We start from the raw sequence: 23,586 nt of genomic DNA on the forward strand, positions 1-23,586 counted from the left end.
CATGTTTTTCATATTTTTGAGGCTTTTGTTGGTGATTTCACTGTTGAAAAGGGCTTCCAAGTGTAGTTCCAAAGCTGTCTAGTGTTTCTAAGCTCAAGAAAGCTGTGATATGCCTTATAGAGAAAATACGTGTTAAATAAGCTTTGTTCAAGCATGAGTTATAGTGCTGTTGGCCGTGAGCCCAATGTTAATGAATCAATAATATGTATTAAATGTCTTTAAACAGAAACACACATCAGACAAGGTTATATATTGATCAGCTGATGGAAATGGTGTGACCAGAGTCTCTGAATGGTTTAGTATTCACTATATCAATTGTCACAGTGACTTTATAGCACATAACCACTGTGAACAATGAAAATCAATTCTAACTTCAAAGTTCATGAGAAGATGCTCATAAGTGGAGGACTATAAAATATATGTTCGTAGCGATTATATTTATTATGAAGAGACAAATAGGAAAAATGTAAAATGAAATCAGTTGTTATATTAGAGTGCTAGGATTATGGGCAATTTGCTTTTTAATTTCTTTAGTAATATATACAGAAAGATTATAGAAATATCTTAGAGTAACTGAAATTAGAAGCCTATAACTGTGTAGTAGAAAAGTATGTGCATTTTTAAGATGCAGATTTCAAATATACAATTTTGGATATACACATAAAATAAAAACGATAGACTTCACCTCTCCTTATCCCTGTCACAATGATAAACATGTATGCATGTTATCCCATGTTTGTCTGCTAACTTAGTTCTCAAAGCATGTAGAAGATTTCACATCTTTAGATTCAAAATAAAAACAAATCTTTATAAAACATAATGAAAATGGTTCTTCTATAATAAGCACCAAAGAAAGAAAGGAAGGAACAAACGAACAAACAAAATGAAACCCAGGTCATGATATCTCATTTAGCCGAGGCATTCGTGTGCATGAGCCAATAAGCATAAAACACCAGACACAGCAGCCTATTTTCATCATCAGACAAAAAAATAATAAAATCAAGTCATCTGATAAATTTTTTTCATTCAGCTTTTGATATTAATAGTAGAAAAATTAGATTCTTACAAAAAATTTTCACTTTTTCCTATGTCACATTTGGCCTTTTTTTTGTTAGAACAGCTTTCATAAAATCATTTGACCTCTTTTGTATGGGCAATTTAAAATTAATTGTGACTTGACTTACTTTCCTATATGTTGGCAGAGGGTGAGGGCAAGGAAGAGAGGATGATAAAGTTTGGAACCTTAAAAGACTGTATTAAGAATAAGAATATGATTTCGGGAGCCAAACATGTGTCTACACAAGAGCTGAGCAGGCAACTACCGGAATGTCGGTGTTTATAGGACGTCAAGCCAACATCATCCCCAATCAGGGCTCTCTTCTTGATCACATCCCGCTGAATGCGACGGGAATGATACCTTCGCTTCCTGCAACGTTCCAAAATAAGCACATGATCAAAAACCAACAAGAAGGACTCTGAAATCCACTAATTGAATTCAACTATACACTGATGAAATGTTAGGTACTGAAACAGAGACATTTTACATGAAACTGTAACTCAGCCTTTCATACCATTTACCACAGTTAAGAATCCTGACTCCTTCTTGTCTTCCTTCAAGTCCACACATGGCACTGACACTGCACTGCAGAAGACCAACTGAAGGATCAAGAAAACCTTAAGTACTATTTAAACTACTGTATTTTAAAGTTTTGGACTCACCAAGAATTACTAAGAATTCCTTTCATGCCTCCGTAATTTGGATTCCCGTATTTCATGTAATACTGACTTCTTCTGGCTGCTCCAAGTTCCTTTTTGTCATCTAAAAATTAATTACAACAGTTACCCAGGATTTCCCATTGGTGTGAAGACAATGTTGAATGGTTTAAAAAAATGTTTGCCGGGGAGCCTGGGTAGCTCAGTCGGTTGAGCGTCTGACTTCGGCTCAGGTCATGATCTCACGGTTTGTGAGTTTGGGCTCCACGTCGGGCTCTATGCTAACAGCTCAGAGCCTGGAGCCTGCTTTGGATTCTGTGTCTCCCTCTTCCACCCCTTCCCCCGCTCGCTCGCACTTGCTCTCTCTCTCTCAAAAATAAATAAACGTAAAAAAAATGTTTTCTGTAGCTGGGATCACACCAGCACAATTTGCCAATAAAAGGGAAAGATGCATTACAAACATTCACTCTCAGTGCCTATAAAAGCACTGCAGTGTTGAGGGGGTGGGGCAAAAAACAGAGATGAATGAGGTTAAGCTGTTGTTAAGGAGCTGACTGACCTCACAGAGAAAATACTATTAAAAACAACAACACAGCATACAAGGTTCCAAGAAGCATAGGAGAACTTCAGTCATTAGAGCTGTTCAAAAACTAAAAGGCTTTCTAGATGAGGTAGCTTTTTTACTGGTCCCCTGAAAGGCATTTGTTTCTGAATGACAACACCAATAACACAGAATCTAAGTATTAAAAGAAACAGATTATACATAATTCCATATATTTGGTAAACCAGTTTTTCCAATTTATTGTTAAGTTCCTCAAAATGGCTTAAAGAAAATAGCCGAGCACCATTTATCTAGAATGCACTCCAATAAGCCACTCAAATGAACACAGAAAAGATCACTTCTGTCAAGTTAAAATGCCAGTTAACACAAAGAAAAAGTGGGCAGTGATCTTTCATAACATAAACATCTCTGACGGCTTTCATAACATAAACATCTCTGATGTTTTCATCATAAACATAACATAACATAACATAACTTTCATAACATAAACATCTCTGATGGCTCCTAGGGCACTCACTGACTGCAAAGGATGAAAACCAATGCGAATGTATCCATCCAGTACTACAAGTAAACAGTGGCACAAGCTAGTATGTACACCCTTCAGAAAGACATGCCCACCAGCTCCTTGGAGAAATGGCTGATTCCAGATCTGGGACAGGAAAAGTACAAGTTGAGTCTGGGAAAACAAGATGTTTCACTGGGCCACAAAGTAAGAAAGTGCTCAAAGAATCATGGAGGCATGGCAAAATAACATAACTTGAAGGGACTCCTCTGGCCGAATCTAAGAACATTTGTAAATCAAACAAATGATACGAATGAATGATAAACCACTGAATAAGACTCGTGAGTCTAAACTGATATAAGTAAATAAACAAATGGGTACAAAAAGAAAGTTCTTCCTTGTAGCAGAATGCCAACTCATAAAGAAATGTAGAATTAAAAAGTCCTCAATGGATGATAATTGGAAGTATGATGAGCAGAAAGCAGTTCACATAATCTCAAAGTACCTCCCTACAAATTTTAGATTTACAAATGGAAAAACAGGAGAAACCTGACAATCATTACTTTAACCAAGTGAGAAAAGTTAACACCTCCAGAAACGGGACAAATAAATATCATGTGCCTCCTGACACGATGCACTGAAAATGATAACAGCAGCACTTCTGTGGTACTCTTGCGAACACGCACAACCCGATTTAATCATGAGGAGGTAACAGACAAACCAAAACTGAGGCAGAGTCGATAAAATAATGAGCCAATACTTTTTTTTAAAATTTTTTTGTTTTTACATTTATTTTTTTTTCAGAGACAGACAGAGACAGCATGAGCAGGGGAGGGGCAGAGAGAGAGGGAGACACAGAATCAGAAGCAAGCTCCAGACTCTGAGCTGTCGGCACAGAGCCCGATGCGGGGCTTAAACCCAGAAACCGTGAGATCATGACCTGAGCCGAGGTCGGATGCTTAACCAACTGAGCCACCCAGGTGCCCCATTTTTTTTTTTTAAACTAGGCTCCATGTCCAGTGCAGAGCCCAACATGTAGCTTGAACTCACGACCCTGAGATCAAGACCTGAGGTGAGATCAAGAGTCGGATTCTTAACTGACTGAGCCACCCAGGCACTCCAAGCCTATACTCTTTTTTTTTTTTTTCAACGTTTATTTATTTTTGCGAGAGAGAGAGACAGAGCATGAACAGGGGAGGGGCAGAGAGAGAGGGAGACACAGAATCGGAAACAGGCTCCAGGCTCTGAGCCATCAGCCCAGAGCCTGACGCGGAGCTCGAATTCCTGGACAGCAAGATCGTGACCTGGCTGAAGTCGGACGCTTAACTGACTGCGCCACCCAGGCGCCCCTACTCTTAAAATATGTCTCAGTCAAGAAAAACAAACCAGAGTACTCCATATTCAAAATTCTTACATATTTTAATGTACGCCAAAATCATTGTGCATAAAGAGCCTTGCAAACTTAAGAGGCTTGGCGCGACTGAGTGGCTTAGTTGGTTAAGCACCTAACTTCGGCTGAGGTCATGATCTTGCAGTTGGTGAGTTCGAGTCCCACATCAGGTTCTGGGCTGTCCACGCAGAGCCCGCTTTGGATCCTCCATCTTCCTCTCTCTACCCCTCGCCCCCACATGCTCACATGTACACTCTCTTTCTCTCTCTCAAAAATAAATAAAAACATTAAAAAATTTAAGAGGCTTTTAATTGGACTCCTTAGAGAATTAGAGCTGAATGGCACTATTAGCAATGTCCAGGAGGACACTGCTGTGATAAATTTAAAAGTATAGGGGCGCCTGGGTGGCGCAGTCGGTTAAGCGTCCGACTTCAGCCAGGTCACGATCTTGCTGTCCAGGAATTCGAGCTCCGCGTCAGGCTCTGGGCTGATGGCTCAGAGCCTGGAGCCTGTTTCCGATTCTGTGTCTCCCTCTCTCTCTGCCCCTCCCCTGTTCATGCTCTGTCTCTCTCTCTCGCAAAAATAAATAAACGTTGAAAAAAAAAAAAATTTAAAAGTATAATTTAAAAATGTTTTCAGGGGGGCGCCTGGGTGGCTCAGTTGGTTAAACCTCCAACTCCATCTCAGGTCATGATCTCGCAGTTCATGAGTTCCAGCCCCACATCGGGCTCTGTGCTGACAGCTCGGAGCCTGGAGCCGGCTTCAGATTCGGTGTCTCCCTCTCTCTCTGCCCCTCACTCACTCACGCTCTGTCTCTGTCTCTGAGAAATGAATAGATAGATAGATAGATAGATAGATAGATAGATAGATAGATAGATAATGTTTTCAGGGATGCCTGGGGGGCTCAGTCGGTTAAGCATCCGACTCTTCATTTTGGCTCAGGTCATGTATGATCTCATGGTTCATGAGTTCAAGCCCTACATTGGGCTCTGCACTGACAGCATGGAGCCTGCTTGGGATTCTCTTTCCCTCTCTTTCTGCCTCTCCCCTGCTCACTCTTTCTCTCTCAAAAATAAATAAAAACTTAAAAAAAATGTTTTCATAGTTCAGATGATAATTTGGCTGAAAAACACAGAGGGCAAAGTAGCTTTAACAGAAAATAACTTCCTTTAGGCAAAAATCACAAAAGTATACAAATAGCTAATATTCACTTTCAAAGTCTGAAATTTAACTTAGGCGGCAAGCCATCGTTTTACAAGCATAGAATATTATACAGTTTGAATGGACTTTGAGATTACTTGACCGAACTTCCTATTCAAAAGAGAAGGATGTCACTGAAAAATAAATGACTTTGATTAAAACTAAAAATCAATGCCAAGAATCACATTTACCTTTTGTAGCAAATCTCATGAACAACCTATTTCCTTTAGCAAGTTTGTTAGCTGGACGAAGATCGTTTCTTAGCAGAGACTCTTCTTCTACTTGAGACAATGTGTCCAACTTAAGAAAAAAGAGCATTTTCAATATAAACATTAAAGCTTCTTTAATATTTATTCAACAGCAAAGTCACCATTGATTGAGAAAGCATTCTTTAACAATTCTCAAAGCATGACAGCACTGTTCCTCTGAAGCACTGCTAAGTCAGATGTTCTCCCTGAACATTCTAAGAGTCTCTATCATTCTCTATCTGCTAACCCTTCTTTACTTTCCTCCATAGCACTCCTCACTTCCTGACATTATATTACATATCAGTGTATCTGTGCATTCTCTGTCTTCTCCGCTAGAATGTATGTTCCAACAGGGGAAGGACTTTGGCTTGATCTATATCCATAGCACCTAGAATTTGGTATATAGCAGGTACTCAGTAAATGTTCTTTAAATGAATACACTTTGATATTTCCAAGAAAATACATGCTCCATCAGGAAGTATTCCATCAGTTGCTTCTTCTTAATTTTACGGATTAGACAGGTAACACTTCAAAGTATTTCTCAATAAAACCATTTTCTTTTATACAGAAGTATGAGTACAATTCTATGATCTCAAGAAGAATCACTCATTACAGCCACATGAACTGAAAGGCCAGGCACCTGGTGCACCCTCCGAAGGTCTAAAAGTGAAAGCCAGAGGAAGAATGCAACGCACTAAGTCTTTAAGACTTATATAAAAAGACAGCTTTTGCTGTCATATAAAAAGACAGCCTTTTGCACTCAAACCTTTAATATATCTTTGCCCTATTACTAACCTCTATATCACTGGAGTTCTCATCTTCAACTTCTCCTTCTTCGGCCTCATCATCATCCGAACTGTCTTCCTGCTTGTCTAAAACATAATGCAAGCAACAAGATGAACCTTAACATAACTCCATCTCATGTAATTTAAAAGTTCAAGATTTTCTCCCTCTTTGGATTATCATAGCTTATTTTATTTATTTTTTTTTTTTAATTTTTTTTTTTCAACGTTTATTTATTTTTGGGACAGAGAGAGACAGAGCATGAATGGGGTAGGGGCAGAGAGAGAGGGAGACACAGAATCGGAAACAGGCTCCAGGTTCTGAGCCATCAGCCCAGAGCCTGACGCGGGGCTCGAACTCACGGACCGCGAGATCGTGACCTGGCTGAAGTCGGACGCTTAACCGACTGCGCCACCCAGGCGCCCCATCATAGCTTATTTTAGAAACAACTGACAATGAAATGCTATATAATGCTCTGCACAGAAACCCAAACTAACTGTGTAAATAACAGGACTTTTAGCCCAAAAGTCCCTCCTTTGTGTTGTTACCTTTTTTACTTTTCTCAGATGACCTGTCCTCATTGGCATCCCTGCTTCTTATCTTATCCAGGGCTGGCAAAGAGCTCATATTGATAAGGGCTCGTGTGGCTGTCATTTCATCCAGCCAGACAACATTACCTGAAACAAAATGTAAAATAAAACCTGACATCGCATCTAAATGGTAAGTTTTTTAAAAACAAAGACTGCAACATGTTCCTTGCTATGGCCTCATCTAGCTACAGATCAGCATCAGTAAATGTACAAACCAACTAATGAAAGAAGTACAGAAAGTGGTAGTAAAACCTCCTTGATAAAATCAGCCTAGAGCTGCATTCCCAAATGGGGTTCCACAAAATAACTGTCAAGTATTTGATGAAAATGGGTTCTGTGTATTAAACCTGCCTGGCTCAGCGAGTGTTACGTAGTGTTAGCAGTTCTGATGATGATGATGATGATGATGATGATGATGACGACAAGATGATAACATCAAAACAAATTTGGATTATCCTTCATACTACTGTCCCCTACAGGGAAGCCATCTGCTGCTCCTTATCACTCAAATGTGCTGAATGACTGTTTCCCACTGTAAAGTATGAGTGATGATGGCATCCACAGAATATACAATGGAGGCATGACAGCCACTTGGCTTTGTAGCAACTACTTTTAATCTGCTTCTTTAAGCAAGAGAATTTAGCAAGGAAAAGGTGTTGAAAAGTCTTGTAGAAAAGAAATCTGTTTAATTTTGTTTAAAACAGCATTTCTCAAACTAAAGTTAACCTTACATCTCACTTACATCTCAGTTTGGGAAATGAAAGGCTACAGATTCTTTCTCACTTTTGTTATAAATATGCCATGTGGCCTTGGGTAAACAATTTCCCTTCTCTGTTTTTCAGTTCTGATGTACAACATGAGTTAGCAAAACTGTGTAAATCTAATAAGGGTCCCTCCAACTCTAATATCCCTTAGCTATAGTTTGAGTGACTTAGATCAGGAGTTAGCAAACTACAACCTGTAGGCCAAATCCAGTCCACCACCCGTTCATTTATTTATTTGTATTAGTACCAGCTTTATATAGGTATAATTAATGTAAAATAAAGTATACATCCCCCATGTTTTTGTAAAAAAAATTTCTATGGAAAACAGCCAGGCTCGTTCAATAACATATTGTCTATGGCTGCTTTCATGCTACAATAGCAGAGCTGAACCAACACAACAAAACAAAGACTGTATGGCCTACAAAACCTAAAATATTTACTGTCTAGCCCTTTATAAAAAAAGGTGTGTCAACCTTTTATTTAGATGGTGTAAGTTAAGCAAATGGAAAAATGGAGAAAACTCTTCAATCATGTTTCTTCTTTCAATGAAAACACTGAATCAACATCTTTAAAAGCTTTTTTTTCTTTTTAATGTTTTATTTATTTTGGAGAGAGAGAGAGGGGCACAGAGGATCTGAAGCAGGCTCTGTGCTGATAGCAGCGAGCCCAATGTGGAGTTTGATCCCAAAACTGGGAGATCATGACCTAAGCCAAAGTCAGACACTCAACCAACTGAGCCACCGAGGTGCCCCTGAATCAACATCTTCTAAAGAAAGCAGCTGGGAAACCCAGGCAGCTATTCAGGGTACAACCTAGCAGATCAGCAAGCTGATAGTTAAGTAAAGCCAGACTAGAAGGGAGTTAAGACAAGAAGCTGGCAGAGTGGTTACCACAGGTCCTGCCAGGCTTGGAGTGGGGAGGCAAGTAAAAATTACAGCTAGTTCACAAGTTAGAGCAAGCAGGTGAAGTTCCAAAGCAAGTAGAGATGAGAGGTCTGATACAGTGTCGGAAGGTTCTGGTTCAGTTCTAGCTCAGATACTAAGGCAGAACCAGACCTGTGAGTAGCTACATGGGAAGGTGCACTGACAAAAGCTAAAGCCCTGAACATACAGCCCCAAGTCTATACAGTTGGATCCACCCTTTTATTGGGAAATCGTGGGAGTTAAGGAGGCCTCGGTCATGTACATAAGACTTAGATGCCAGCAACCAACCTCCTAGATCCCTGGTCATCACCACTGAGCTGATGTGGAATGTTCATGGAGTATGATCTGGCAGATTGGCTAAGACACTCTGGTTCTCATCAATGGGCAATCTTTCTCTCCTAGGCTAAAGGCAGACGTCAGGGCTAGACAAGTAGTCTGAACCATAATCATTCACCATCTGACATGGCAAGAACTCCTAAAATCATAAACAAAAGCATATTCAAAAAAAAACTTGCATGTACTTACAAGAGGTATCATCCAACCATTCAATGTGAGCTGGAGGATATTCTTTAAAATAGGAAAAGATATCCTGGGTACTCATCTCATCTACTCCACAAATGTAGATTGTCTCCAATCTCACTTTGGGGATTGCTAGAAAAACAAGACACAAAAGAGATGATAGAATTTTCCCACCCACTATTGTACATCCCACAAGTAGTCATTTATGACAGTTCAGATAACATATATTTAGAAAAGAAATATGTTAAAAGAGATGACAATTATTTCAAAAGAAAGGATATATGACAGAAAGGTAAACTATTTTAATTTTTATCACAAAGCAACAGCATTAAACAAATGATCTAATTCAGAACAGGCATATTAGGCTGGAAAAGATGAAACAAATGGTGTTGGTAAAATACATGATACCTCTCCCCAGATTAACCTGTAATAATTAAAGCAATACCAAATTCAGCAGGATTACTCCTTGAACTTGACAAGCTGATTCTGTAATTTTTAAATGCTTGTCAAAGAGAGATGTGCAATAATAAAGACAATTCCAAAGAGATGTTGCCTCTGAATATAAAGCAAAGTATCAAACTAGAGAAAAGAAATCTTACAAATCAATAATAAAATGACAGCCCAAGATAAACATGGACATGAACAGACATTTCACACAAAAGGAAATATAAGTGGTCAATAAACATATAAAAAGGTTGATCTCACTAATAATCAGGAAAATGCACATTAAAACAATACACCAGCTTTCATTGCCCATCTATTGTTTGGTGTAGTCACCTTCATTAATTATCTTAGCTAGATCTTCTGGATTATCTGCTGCAGCTTCTACGTGCTTGCTGCTTCACTTTGTGCTTTTACATTACAGAATTGGATGGCTTCTTTCCTTAAACCTCATGACCCAACCGCTGCTGCCTTCGAACTTTTCTTCTGCAGTTTCCTCACCTCTCTCAGCTTCACAGAATAGAAGAGAGTCAGGGCCTTCCTTGCTCTGGATTAGGTCTTGGCTTAAGGGAATAGGCTGGTTTGATCTTCTATGCAGACCACAAAACTCTCTCCATATCAGCAATAAGGCTGTTTCACTTATCATTTGTGTGTTCCCTGGAGTAGTACTTTTAATTTCTTTGAGAACTTTTCCTTGGCATTCACAACTTGGCTGTTTGGCACAAGAGCTCTAGTTTTGGCCTGTCTTGGCTTTGGACATGCCTTCCTCACTAAGCTTAATCACATCTAGCTTTTGATTGAAAGTGAGGGAAGTGGATCCTCCTTTCACTTAGACACTTAGAGGCCATTGTAAGGGTCATTAATTGGCCTAATTTCAATACTGTTGTGTCTCAGGGAATGGGGACTCAAGGACAGGGAGAGAAACAAGAGACCAGCCAGTTGGTGGAGCAGTCAGAATACACACAACATTTATCAAAGTTCTCCATCTTATAAGGGAGTGGTTCGTGGCATCCCCAAACAATTACAACAGTAACATCGAGATCACTGATCAGGGATCACCAAAACAAATACAATAATAATGAAAAAGTTTGAAATATTGCAAGAATTATCAAAATGTGACACAGAGATACAAAGTGAGAAAACGCTATTGGAAAAATGGCACCAACAGACCTGCTCGAACCAGGGTTGCTACAAACCTTTAATTTGTTAAAAGTGCAGATGCACTTTGCATCTGCAAAGTGCAATAAAGTGAAGTGCGATGAAATGAGGTGTGCCTTAAATGTGACGACATGAAAAAATTAAAATATAAACACCATCATACACTTTCTAAGGGTATGTATTTGTGAACACAAAGACCTAGAAAAAGGCTGGTATAATTCACACTGATAACAGCTGTTACTGCTGGGGAAGAAGAAAGGCTGACGGCTATAGTCAAGAAGGAACCTAAAGACCTGTATTCTGAAAACTGTAAAACACTAAGGAAAGAAATTCAAGATGGCACAAAGAAATGGAAAGACATTCCATGCTTATGAGATGGAAGAACAAATACTGTTAAAATGTCTATTAGCCAAAGCAATCTACAAATTTAAAGCAATTCCTATCAAAATAACAACATAATTTTTCACAGAACTAGAACAAACAATCCTAAAATTTGTATGGAACCACAAAAGACCTCAAATACCCAGAACAATCCTGAAAAGTTAAAAAACAAGAAGTATCACAATTCCAGATTCATTTACATTACAAAGCAGTAGTAATTAAAACAGTATAGTACCAGGCACCTGGGTGGCTCAGGCTCTTGATTTCCACTCAGGTCATGATTTCATGGTCGTGAGATCGAGCCCCACGTTGGGCTCCATGCTCGTTGGGGATTCTCTCTCTCCTTCTCTCTGCCCTTCCCCCGCTAGTGTGTGCATGCTGTCTCTCTCTCTCAAATAAATAAACATTTAAAAAAAAAAAAAAAAAGAGGGGTGCCTGGGTGGCTCAGTTGGTTAAACATTCAACTCTTGATTTTAGCTCAGGTCATGATCTCACAGTTCATGAGTCTGAGCTCTGCATCCAGCTCTGCACAGGCAGGGCAGAGCCTGCTTGGGATTCTTTCTCTCTTTCCCTCTCTCTGCCCCTCCCCTGCTCACACGCTCTCTCTCTCTCAAAATAAATAAACATTATAAAAAAAAAAAAAAGAGTACACGTATCATGATGAGATAAAATAAAATAAATAAAAGCCAGAACCCCCTCCCCCCCACAAAAAGGAATCTCAGCTTTACCAGGATCATGTTAATTTTTTACTAAATACTTTAAACACTTAAACTTCATAGTTGTGAGATATACAAACATATCAATAAAAAATTTTTTAAATACCTGTACATCCATCACCTAACCTTATGCTTAACTTCCTAAAAAGATGAGGCACATAAAACATTACATATAAAATTGGGGCCTGTGTAACTCCTCACCCTTCTCTCCCTCCCATCTTTGAAGTAATTCGTCAAGAATTCAATGTCCATTACTCCCAAGTACGTTTTCATGTCAATTTACTTATTTATTTATTTTGAGAAAGAGAGGATGCGAGGGAGAGTGGCAGCGAGCGGGGGAGAGAATCCCAAGCAGGCTCCATGCTGCCAGCACAGGGCTGGATCTCATGAACCATGAGATCATGACCTGAGCAGAAATCAAAAGTAGGATACTTAATTGACTGAGCCACCAAGACCCCCCCCCATATGTCTGTTTAAAACAAATGAACTTAAATACTTCAAAGTAGGTGAATACTTTCAGATTAAAAAATAAAATGTTTAAATACTTGTTGTTCTGTCATTTTGGTCTTGTTTGTTTTTTAAATGCTTATTGATTTTTGAGAAAGAGAGACAGACAGAACATAAGCATGGAAGGGGTAGAGAGAGGACAGACAGAATCCGAAGCAGGCTCCAGGCTCTGAGCTGTCAGCATAGTGTCCGACGTGGGGCTCAAACTCACGAACCATGAGATCACGACCTGAGCGGAAGTCAGACACTTAACCGACTGAGCCACCCAGGCGCTCCTATTGTTCTGTCCATTTGAAGAGTACAAGCCAGGTTTAACTAGAAATCATGTAGATATGGCCAAACTAAATCAGGTGAGTGCTTTCCTGCCAGCCAGATTCAGGAAGACAGAGATATCAAGACTTACAAACTCTGGCAAGTCCTTCTTAGTGACCAGCAGTTCAATAGTAAACAGAGGCGCCAGGATCACCTTGATTCCAAAACCAAAGACCCCACAAAAAGGAGAATTACAGACCAATCTCCCTGATGAACATGGATGCAAAAATTCTCAACAAGATACTAGCAAACCAAATCCAACAATACATTAAAAGAATTATTCACCATGATCAAGTGGAATTTATTCCTGGGCTGCAGGGCTGGTTCAACATCCGCAAATCAATCAATGTGATATATCACATTAATAAAAGAAAGGGTAAGAACCACATGATCCTCTCAGTAGATGACAGAAAAAGCATTTGACAAAATACAGCATCCTTTCTTGATAAAAACCCTCAATAATGTAGGAATCATAAACGTCATATACGAAAGATCCACAGCTAATATCCTCAATGGGGAAAAACTGAGAGCTTTCTCCCTAAGGTCAGGAACATGACAGGGATGTCTACACTCTCACCACTGTTGTTCAATGCTGTGTTGAAGTCCTAGCCTCCGCAATCAGACAACAAAAAGAAATAAAAGGTATCCAAATCGCCCAGGAAGAAGTCAAACTTTCAGTCTTCACAGACCATGTGATAGTCTATGAGGAATACCTAAAAGACTACACCAAAAACTGCTAAAACTGATATATGAATTCGCCAGAGTTGCAGGATATAAAATCAATGTACACAAATCATTTCATTTCTATACACCAATAATGAAGTAGCAGAAGAAATCAAGGAATCGATCCCATTTATAACTGCATCAAAAACCATAAAATACCTAGGAATAAATTTTACCAGAGGCCAAAGATCTGTATGCTGAAAACTACAGAAAGTTTATGAAAGAAATTGAAGAAGATACAAAGAAATGGAAAAACGTTCCATGCTCATGGATCGGAAAAACAAATATTGACTTTTTTTTTAAGTTTACTTATTTTGAGAGAGAAAAAATGCATGAGCAGGGGAGGGGCAGAGAGAGAGAGAGAGAGACAGATATCCGGAGCAGGTTCCACACTGTCAGCACAGAGTCCGATGCAGGGCTCTAACTCACAAAACACGAGATCATGACCTGAGCTGAAGTCAGACGCTTACCTAAGCCACCCAGGCACCCCAGAACAAATACTGTTCAGTGTTGATACGACTCAAAGCAATCTATACATTCAATGTCAATCCCTATCAAAATAACACCAGCATTCTTCACAGAGCTAAACAACTCTAAAATGCATATGAATCCAGAAAAGACCCTGAACAGCCAAAGCAATCCTGAAAAAGAAAACCAAAGCTGGAGGCATTACAATTCCAGACTTCAAGCTGCATTACAAAGCTGTAATCATCAAAACAGTACTGGCACAAAAACAGACCCACAGATCAATGGGACAGAATACAGGACCCAGAAATGGACCCACAAATATATGGCCAACTAATCTTTGACAAAGCAGGAAAGAATATCCAATGGAAAAACGACAGTCTCTTTAACAAATGGTGTTGGCAAAACTGGACAGCAACATGCAGAAGAATGGAACAAGTCCACTTTCTTACACCATACACAAAAATAAATTCAAAATGGATGAGACCTAAACATAAGACAGAAAACCATCAAAATCCTACAGAAGAAAACAGGCAGCAACCTCTTTGACCTTGGCCAGAGCAACTTCTTACTAAACAAGTCTCCAGAGACAAGGAAAATAAAAACAAAAATGAACTACTGGGACCTCATCAAGATAAAAAGCTTCTGCACAGCAAAGGAAACAAACCCCAAACTAAAAGGCAACTGACAGGATGGGAGAAGATATTTGCAAATGATATATCAAATAAAGAGTTATATCCAAAATCTGTAAAGAACTTATCAAACTCAACATCCAAAACACAAATAATCCAGTGAAGAAATGGGCAACAGACATGAAAAAACACTTTTACAAAGAAGACATCCACATGACTAACAGACATGAAAAGATGCTCAACATCACTCACCATCAGGGAAATACAAATCAAAACCACAACGAGATACCACTTCACACCTGTCAGAATGGCTAAAATGAACAACTTGGAAAACAACAGATGTTGACGAGGATGCAGAGATAGGGGAACACTTTTGCACTGCTGGTGGGAATGCAAACTGGTACAGCCACTCTGGAAAACGGTATAGAGGTTCCTCAAAAAGTTAAAAATGCCCTATGACCCAGAATTGCACTACTAGATATTTACCCAAAGGATACAAAAATGCTGATTTTAAGGGGCACATGCACCCCAGTGTTTATAGTGGCTCTAGCAACAATAGCCAAATTATGGAAAAAGCCCAAATGTCCACTGACTGATGAATGGAGTAACAAGATGTGGTATATATACACAATGGAATACTATTCAGTGACCAAAAAGAATGAAATCTTGCCATTTACAATATGGATGGAACTAGAATATATTAGGATAAGAGAAATAAGTCAGTGAGAGAAAGATAAATACCATATGATTTCACTCCTATGTGGAATTTAAGACACAAAACAGATGAACATAGGGAAAGGGAAAAAAAATATGATAAAGACAGAGAGGGAGACAAATCATAAGAGACTCAATACAGAGAACAAATACAGTTGCTGGAGGGGTGTTATGTAGGGGGATGGGCTAAATGGATGATGGGTATTAAGGAGGGCACTTGTTGGGATGAGCACTGGTTTTATATGTAAGTGATGAATCACTAAATTCTACTTCTGAAACCATTATTACACTATATGTTAACTAACTTTGATTTAAATAAAACATTTTTTTAATTAAAAAAATTAGTGAACAGCGGCCAAATGCAAATGAGATGGATGTACACATTGGACAGGAGCCTTCTCAGTTCTTTAAGCTAAATCATTACTTTGAAGAAACAATCCTGAGAAACACAGACATGGTTATGAAGAAGGTAATGAACAACCAGGAGAGCTCCTGGTGATGACAGAGGGAAAAGAATAAAGATCAGGGAGAAAATACCTTGTAGGAGACTTGTTGATCTGGTAATAAGGATTTAATCACAAATGAGACAATCAGAAAAAATAAAGACCAAAAGAATGACAAAAATAAACATCAAGAGTATCACAGCACTGTTCTATCAAAACCTAACATTAAAAACAAAAACCCTACGTGTGAGGAGAAAATAGCTTAAAAATGATAGGAAAAGAGCGTAAAGAACAAAGCTTCTAGCCTCAGATGTTTGTATTTTAAAAAAATTTTTCAACATTTTTTATTTATTATTTTTGAGAGACAAAGAGAGACAGAGCATGAGTGGGGGAGGGGCAGAGAGAGAGGGAGACACAGTATTTGAGGCAGGCTCCAGTATCTGAAGCACGCTCCAGGCTCTGAGCTGTCCGCACAGATGCTACATGGGGCTCAAACCCACCAACTGTGAGATCATGACCTCAGCCAAAGTTGGACACTTAACCGAATGAACCACCCAGGCACCCCCAGATATTTTAAAATAGAGAGAATGATATACAAATCTAGAAATGGACAGTGGACAATCTTGTTCAAAAGAAGCAGGTAAAGATGCAAAAAAAAAAAAAAAAAAAGATGCAAAGTCGTATCATTGCAGAGAAAAACTACTCTTAGTCATCTGGAGGATAAGAAAGGTTCATTCTCAAAAGAGAACCAAACTGACTGACAGTGGGAAGACCCACTGGAAATGGAAACCTTAAGCTCAAGAGTTGATGAAAGACTGCCAAAGGAGAATGCTCAATACTCCCTCACCTTGCTGACAAGGTCACTGCTTAAAATAAAACAACAAAAAGGCGCCTAGATTTATGCCCAACCTATGAGAAAGGGCTAACTGCTGAAGTGGCAGTGAACAGATGCACTGGGGAATGAGGACTGGACACGTGAGTGCTAACTATAAGCAAGGTGGCGAGGGGCATCACCTTGGATTTTCTAACAGAAAATAAGACAATGAATGACAGACAGTAGGACACAAAACTCAAGGAAAATCCAGAGAAAAAGTAGCCAATTCTAAGACCTCAGATAAAAATGATTAAAAACTCTGGGAGACACTAAATACAGTAACTTGGAGTATGAGAGAGGCAATCTCCAAAAAAGAGAAGGCAGTGGAGCTTAGGTGAGCACAAGTTGCCAAACAACAAACACGGAAAACAGATAAAGAATAAATTACTAATGATTACTGTAAGAGAATGAACATCAAAAATATAAAAATCTAGAAGACTAATATCAGGCATGGAAAATGTTGATGATCAGCTATCAAGCAAAAAGGAAAAAATCAATATGACTACAAAGGGAATAACAAAAATAAAGCCCCTACCCAGAAAGGATTAGAAGAAAATACACAAAATGTCAAAAATGACTGAGTTTAGGTGGTAGACTGTGGGCAACCTCTTTTCTTACTCTACTTTCCTAATTTTCTTTGGTGAATATAAATTGTATAAAATCTAATGAAGGAAAGGTTGAAGTCCAGAGTAAACAGGCTTATCAAAAATGCTAATGGCTTTGTTTTTAAGTGTTTGGAGCAACACTGCTTTGGGAAGAGAAGCAAGAAAAAGGACAGAACTGTTGCTCTTTTGTGCTATTCTAGTAACTGACAGTAGAGCAGCTATTTTTACATAAGAACTAAAACCCAAGAGGGCACCTGGGTGGCTCAGTCAGTTGACGGCTCAGAGCTTGGAGCCTGATTCAGATTCTGTGTCTCCCTGGCTCTCTGCCCCTCCCCCACTCACACTCTGTCTCTCTCGGTCTCTCAAAAATAAATACACATTAAAAAAAATTTAAAAAACAAAAACCTAAAACCTAAAACCTAAGATGGATGACAACAGCGAGAATCAGTTTTAATAGACTTAAATCTTCTAGTCCAAAATTACACCTGGTTGCACTGGACTCATACTCAGCTATGAGTTCACACTTAAACAATAATCTCTAAATCAGGTAAGCTCTAGAAAATTGCAGGGGAGTAAAGTTCCTTAAAGTCTTGAGAGGGACTAATCCTGTACTGATTTTATAAGAGGAAAAGAGAATTTCCAAACCACAGATTAAAAAGATCAATGTTGGGGTGCCTGGGTGGTTCAGTCGTTAAGTGTCCAACTCTCGATTTCAGCTCAGGTCATGATCTCACAGTTCAATTCGTGAGATTGAGCCCTGCATCAGGCTCTGCACTGACAGCACAGAGCCTGCTTGGGATTCTCTCTCTCCTGCTCTCTCTGCCTCTTCCCAGCTTGCATGCACATGCTCGCTCTCTCTCTCTCTCTCTCAAAATATAAACTAAAAAAAAAAGAAAGAAAGAGGAAAAGATGATCAATGTCATTCTCTGAAATTAAAAACAAAAAACAAAAAACTTCTCAGAATCTATGATCCTTTAAGAAACTAAGTCTTTCCCATAAGAAATGACAAGAGCTTACACTAATCTCTTTCTTTTTTAATAGGGTCACCAGACCAAGAAATTCAAAGAATACCACAGACGGTGTTCTACCTCAAGTTTATTAAAGCATATAATCTAGTTTCTCATGACAACAAAATTAAATGTGGACCTGAAAACAGAGTAAGACTAATAATTCATGGATTTTGTTTAAGATTTACCAACAAGATAAGGATGCAGAAGCCATGCATACCGAAGTGAGGAGTATAGCTAAAATGTTTAAAGGCAGAGTTAAGATAAAATCAACTCAACAGGCTGAAATAGTCTTGAAACCAACAGGATGTAAACTGATAGGGACAAATAAAAAGGTAACTTCTTTAAAGTGCCTCAAGTACAAGATGAGAAAGATTGTTTTGACGAGTGCAGTCCTGGGAAAAAGCCCTGGATGGTTAGGTTGACTAGAAGAGTAATACAATACTATGAAATAGCTAGAACAGAGACTAGAGTAACAGTCCTGCCATACTCTCCATCTGGAATCTACACCTCACCTTATGTAGGGCATTTTGAGACTGGAAAGAATCTAGAGGAAGAAGACCAGAAAGTCATGTCACATAAAGAAAGTGGGCGTAGGCTGCCCATCCCTTCACCAGAAGGTTCACTGTGTGAATAAGGAAAGGACTTAATGTTGTTCTAAGAGGTACACAGTAACCAACAGAAATTACTAGAAAGCACTTTCTGCTCAACATGAGGAAATATTCAAACACAAGACCAACCACTTCATAAATAGTTCTTGTGCCATCACTAGGAAATGTTCAGGCAGAGCCAAATGACCATTGGAAACTTTGCCAAAAGGCCTGCAGCACTGGGCAGGAGGTTGGTCTAGATAACCTCTAAGGTCCTCCTTCCAACCACGAGAGCTTTGAACTTGGGAATAAGGAGTCTGAAGCTGCTTACACTGAATCACTCAAGAATAGCAAGAACTCTTACTGCAGAATGGTCTAGTACAGCATATCCCAAACTATGTTCTTGAATGCTGGCAGAGGGATTAGGAACACAGGCCTCAGTCAGACTGGCCTTCAAATCCCAGCCTTGCTGCTTACCTAGCTGTGGGACCCTGGGCAAGCTTCTCAACCTCTCAGCCCCTTAGTTTCCTCATCAGTAAAACAAACGATGAATATTCTTCCCTCACAGCATTGTTCAAAGGGTAATAAACTGACTACCTAACAGAATGACCAGCACATAATAAGCATTTATCAAGTGACTGTTTATTTTTATTACTGTTGGTATTAAGAAAAAATAACTTGACACCTGGTGTAGCTCTAGGAGTTAAGATGCTTATTACGATGTCCCCATTCTCCCAAGAGGCTAGGCCACTTAGATGACTACCTGGAATATGGAGAACACCAGATAATGATAACAACACATTTATTGGGCACTTAACTATACGTCAGTCATACCACTCCAAGAACTGTAACATTTTAATAAAGCTTCTCAATAACCCTATAAGAAGTACTGTTATATGCCTTTCCAGAAGACGAAACGGAGGGTTAGAGGCTAAATAACTTGCCCAAGGTCACGCTTCAGAAAGTAACAGGTCAGGCTTCAGAACCCATGATCTTAACCATAACTATAACAGCTCTCAATCCTGACTGTACATATTTAGAATTACCTGGAGAGACACAAAAGAAAGAATGATCTCTGGGACCTTTATAACCCCCCCTCCCATTCTGACTTCAATTGATCTGGGATAGGCAGCAGGGTTCTCCAGAGTTCAGCAACACTATCCTAGGGCATGCCACCTCCTAGAGGAAAAACAAGTTGTAACGAACAACTTGCTCCGGCTGACATCCCAAGCAGATCGACTGCTTTTTAGAAATATCTTTAGAACCATGAGATCAGGACTGCTTTTCCAAAAACAAACAAACAAACAAACAAGACAAACAAAAAACAAAAAACAAAAACCACCCACGGGGCACCTGGGTGGCTTAGTCAGTTAAGTGTCCAACTTCAGCTCAGGTCATGATCTCACGTTCATGGTTCGAGCCCCACATCAGGCTCCGTGCTGACAGCTCAGAGCCTGGAGCCTGCTTCAGATTCTGTGTCTCCCTCTCTCTCTGCTCCTCTCCCACTTATGTTCTCTCTCTCTCTCTCTCTCTCTCTCTCAAAAATAAACATTAAAAAATTAAAAAAAAAAAAAAAAAAAAAACTACCTACAACTTTTTATTTATTTATTTATTTAAAACTTAACCCTGGGGCGCCTGGGTGGCTCAGTCGGTTAAACGTCCGACTTCGGCTCAGGTCACGATCTCGCGGTCCGCGGGTTCGAGCCCCGCATCGGGCTCTGGGCTGATGGCTCAGAGCCTGGAGCCTGCTTCCGATTCTGTGTCTCCCTCTCTCTCTGCCCCTCCCCCGTTCATGCTCTGTCTCTCTCTGTCTCAAAAATAAATAAACGTTAAAAAAATTAAAAAAAAAAAAAAAACTTAACCCTGAAAGTGATCCTTTTCAGGTGTCATTTTCCTACTTTATAGGCAAGGAGACAGACATAAAAAGATTCAGTAACTTGCCCACATTCACAAGGAAATGAATACTGAATTCTAGGAGGGCTTAAGACCCTAAAGAGCTCCAACAGAGTTGGGAGAGAAACTTGAGTGGATGATTAGGGCTGCCTTAGGAAGGAAGTGACATCTGAGCTGGACAAAGCATGGCATAAGAAAGGGTTAATCAGCAGAGTGAAAAGCATGAATAAGAGACAAGATATCACAAGAAATGTTCACAGGACTATAAGTAAACAGGTGGTGAAACTATGGTGCTTAAAGGTGGAATTGTGAGAGCAGCCGCAGAGCTCTACTTCAGCCCAGACTGTACATGCACATGAATTCCAGGCTGCACAGCTGTCCTTGGCCTTCAAAGGAGTTTTCCTAAAACAGAAATCCACTCAAGCGGATGCCTGGAAACCCAGTCAGCAAGGGAAGCAAGGTCATATTTCCAACTTGAACTCATGATGCAGAAAAAGAGCAAAGCAGTATCCAAAGTTGAGCTCTGCATCCAAGCTACGGTGTCCGTTGGGATGGACTCAGGAGGTTTGAGTTTATGGCATCATATATATTATAAGGCAACAGAGCAGAGTAATTAAGAGCAAGGCTTTAGAGTCAGAGAAACCTGGGTTCATACCCTGACTCCACTTATTACTAGCTGCGTAAGCCTGGGAATTTATTAAATTTCTTTGAGCCTGTTACCTTCTTTGTAAAATAGGGATAAAAATATATTCCTTAGAGGGTTGTTGTGAGAAACAAATAAGAAAGGAGTATGTAATATGCTAATTAACATAGTGCCTGGTAAGAGAGCAAGCTCCCAAAAAATAGTAGCTATTCTTTCATTCATTCAACATGCTTTTATTAACCAAGTAAGCCTAGAGAAACTCTCTGCGAAGTGGTGAACTTTAAAATGCATCCAGAGGGATGTCTATTAAGCCCTTCACAAATACCCAAATTTGCAAATACAAGAGAGGGAAACTTTCTGCACTGAGTGGAATAATACAGGTTGCGAACTAAAAAAGTAGTACTTTTTCCTGTTATTCATAAATTGCTTTGGAAGACTGGGGCAGATTACTATATATAATTCATGGTGAGTTTTAGGAAGCAAAATATTTACCCTAACAAAACATAAAAATAGAATTACAAGCCTGTATCAACAGATGTATAAATGGCTTTCCCTACCAATCCCAGTATCCCTCTGACTCCCCTAAAAAAAAGTGGCACTGTGATACACTTCCACTACATTTACAGGCAAGGAGAAGTTAACACTTCCAGGATAAAAGCAGAAAATCAGTAAGAGTCTGTAGAAGTGTAGGTTCTAATCTCAGCTCTGCCATTAACTGGGTGACCTTCACTGGGCTTTCTCAAACAAGATCATCTTTTTTTTCCAGCTATAACATCTGAGACATAGCTAACAGCAACTCAACTTTAAACAGGTCACTTCAGACACGGAGCTTTCACAAGTCCCTTCCTTTGGGAGTGTTTGGATGAGGACTGGGCATGCAAGGCAAGGCCAGAAGCACAAGGCCATGACAGGGAAAGGTCATTCTCTGGGGAAATGCAGAAAAATGCCCCCCAAACACCGCGTACCTTTCTTCATCATGTCTCGGTCCAAGGCTACATTTCTTTGGGCAAGATTTACTTCTGATCGAAAATGGAAGCGCTTGGCTCGCTGTTCTTTCTTTTCAATTGCTTCCTACAAGGTACAGAAAAGGCCAAAGAAGTGACACGTGGAGAAGGAAAGTTAAATCACAAATGCAACATAACGATTCAGTGACAACCCTGAAGTAAATCAGAAGAAATAAGCAACATCATGCCTTTAATAATTTTTGCAGAGAACTGGCTATTGACAATGACTGGGAGAGTGTACGCTACCACTGCTATAATTTGCAATCACCTCCATGATTCAGTGCCTATCGCTATGTCTGGGGCATAGTAGGAATTCAGTGAGTATTTGACTCAATGAGTAATGAATGTTTTAGTTCTCTGACATTTTATTTGTTATTTGGAATCACGCAAACAAATTACAACTGGACAATCTCCCTCCAATCTTCCAGGTGCAGAAACTGAGGTATAAAAAAGTCAAAAGGTTTGTTGGAGATACTTTGGCTAGTGGGGGGAATAGATCTGATGTTGGTTCTATTTCTAGAGGCCCCACAACCACCACCCCCATTTCACATCATCTGTGAGCATGGTAATCACACCTATCACATTATGTCTGCCTGAGCAGTGCACTCCCTAAAGCATTTTCCCTGTTTAAAAATAACACCAAAGCAAAGAAACTCTCTCCTCTATTCTAAGCTTGTGTCCATGGAATTGCCAGTTTTCATCTGTAAGTGACAAGCAGCACTGATACTTCACTGAAAAGCGAAATAATCAGCTTCATAACTTTTTCTCCAAGAGCTAAAAAAAATCCAGATCCAGGAACTCTTCACTCATTGTATATTGACTTTGCCACCCTGGCTGAAGGTCTGACTACAAGAAAGCTTGTGGGGATTGGTGAAGCAGCAACACTTTGTTATTCCCCAATAGTGATGCTAATTTTCTTCAAGGGCTGCAAACAACTAACCTGTCTTCCCTTAGTAACCTGAAGTACCAATTCTGGGGCTACCATCTTTTCCCCCACACGTTTCACATAATGGCAAACTGTACAGGAGCAAGAATAGCACAGTCTACCGCTTTTTCAATTACAGTAAGAAAACACTTTATTCCATTTTCTTGCCTGTCTAAAAGATGATCAGTTCCTTCTTTTGGCCTTTAAGCAATCTGAAACAGATTGAGACCCAGATAAAATATAAAAAGGTGAGCATGACATATTTATTTTTATTTTTTGTTTTTATACAGCAAATATAGTTAAAGAGTACTATTATTTAGAATTACAATTCAAAATTCTATCCTAAACTTAACTGCACA

At 39.4% G+C, this 23,586-nt stretch overlaps 1 protein-coding gene across 2 annotated transcripts in view; it reads right to left on the bottom strand.

Annotated features, from left to right (window-relative positions):
• Nucleotides 1-23,586, bottom strand: part of NCBP3 (nuclear cap binding subunit 3) — a 33,764-nt gene that overhangs the window by 7,150 nt on the left and 3,028 nt on the right. For both annotated transcript variants that reach the window (XM_040455580.1, XM_040455581.1), the window contains exons 3-9: nt 22,264-22,369; nt 9,201-9,326; nt 6,947-7,075; nt 6,411-6,487; nt 5,559-5,667; nt 1,720-1,819; nt 1,323-1,426 (exon numbers count right to left, since the gene is read on the bottom strand). In XM_040455580.1, coding sequence (XP_040311514.1) covers nt 1,323-1,426; nt 1,720-1,819; nt 5,559-5,667; nt 6,411-6,487; nt 6,947-7,075; nt 9,201-9,326; nt 22,264-22,369 — 751 coding nt within the window. The remainder of the gene's footprint in view (nt 1-1,322; nt 1,427-1,719; nt 1,820-5,558; nt 5,668-6,410; nt 6,488-6,946; nt 7,076-9,200; nt 9,327-22,263; nt 22,370-23,586) is intronic.

Source organism: Herpailurus yagouaroundi, unplaced genomic scaffold, assembly GCF_014898765.1.
Source record: "Herpailurus yagouaroundi ecotype Mexico unplaced genomic scaffold, PumYag 215, whole genome shotgun sequence".
NCBI lineage: Eukaryota > Metazoa > Chordata > Mammalia > Carnivora > Felidae > Herpailurus > Herpailurus yagouaroundi.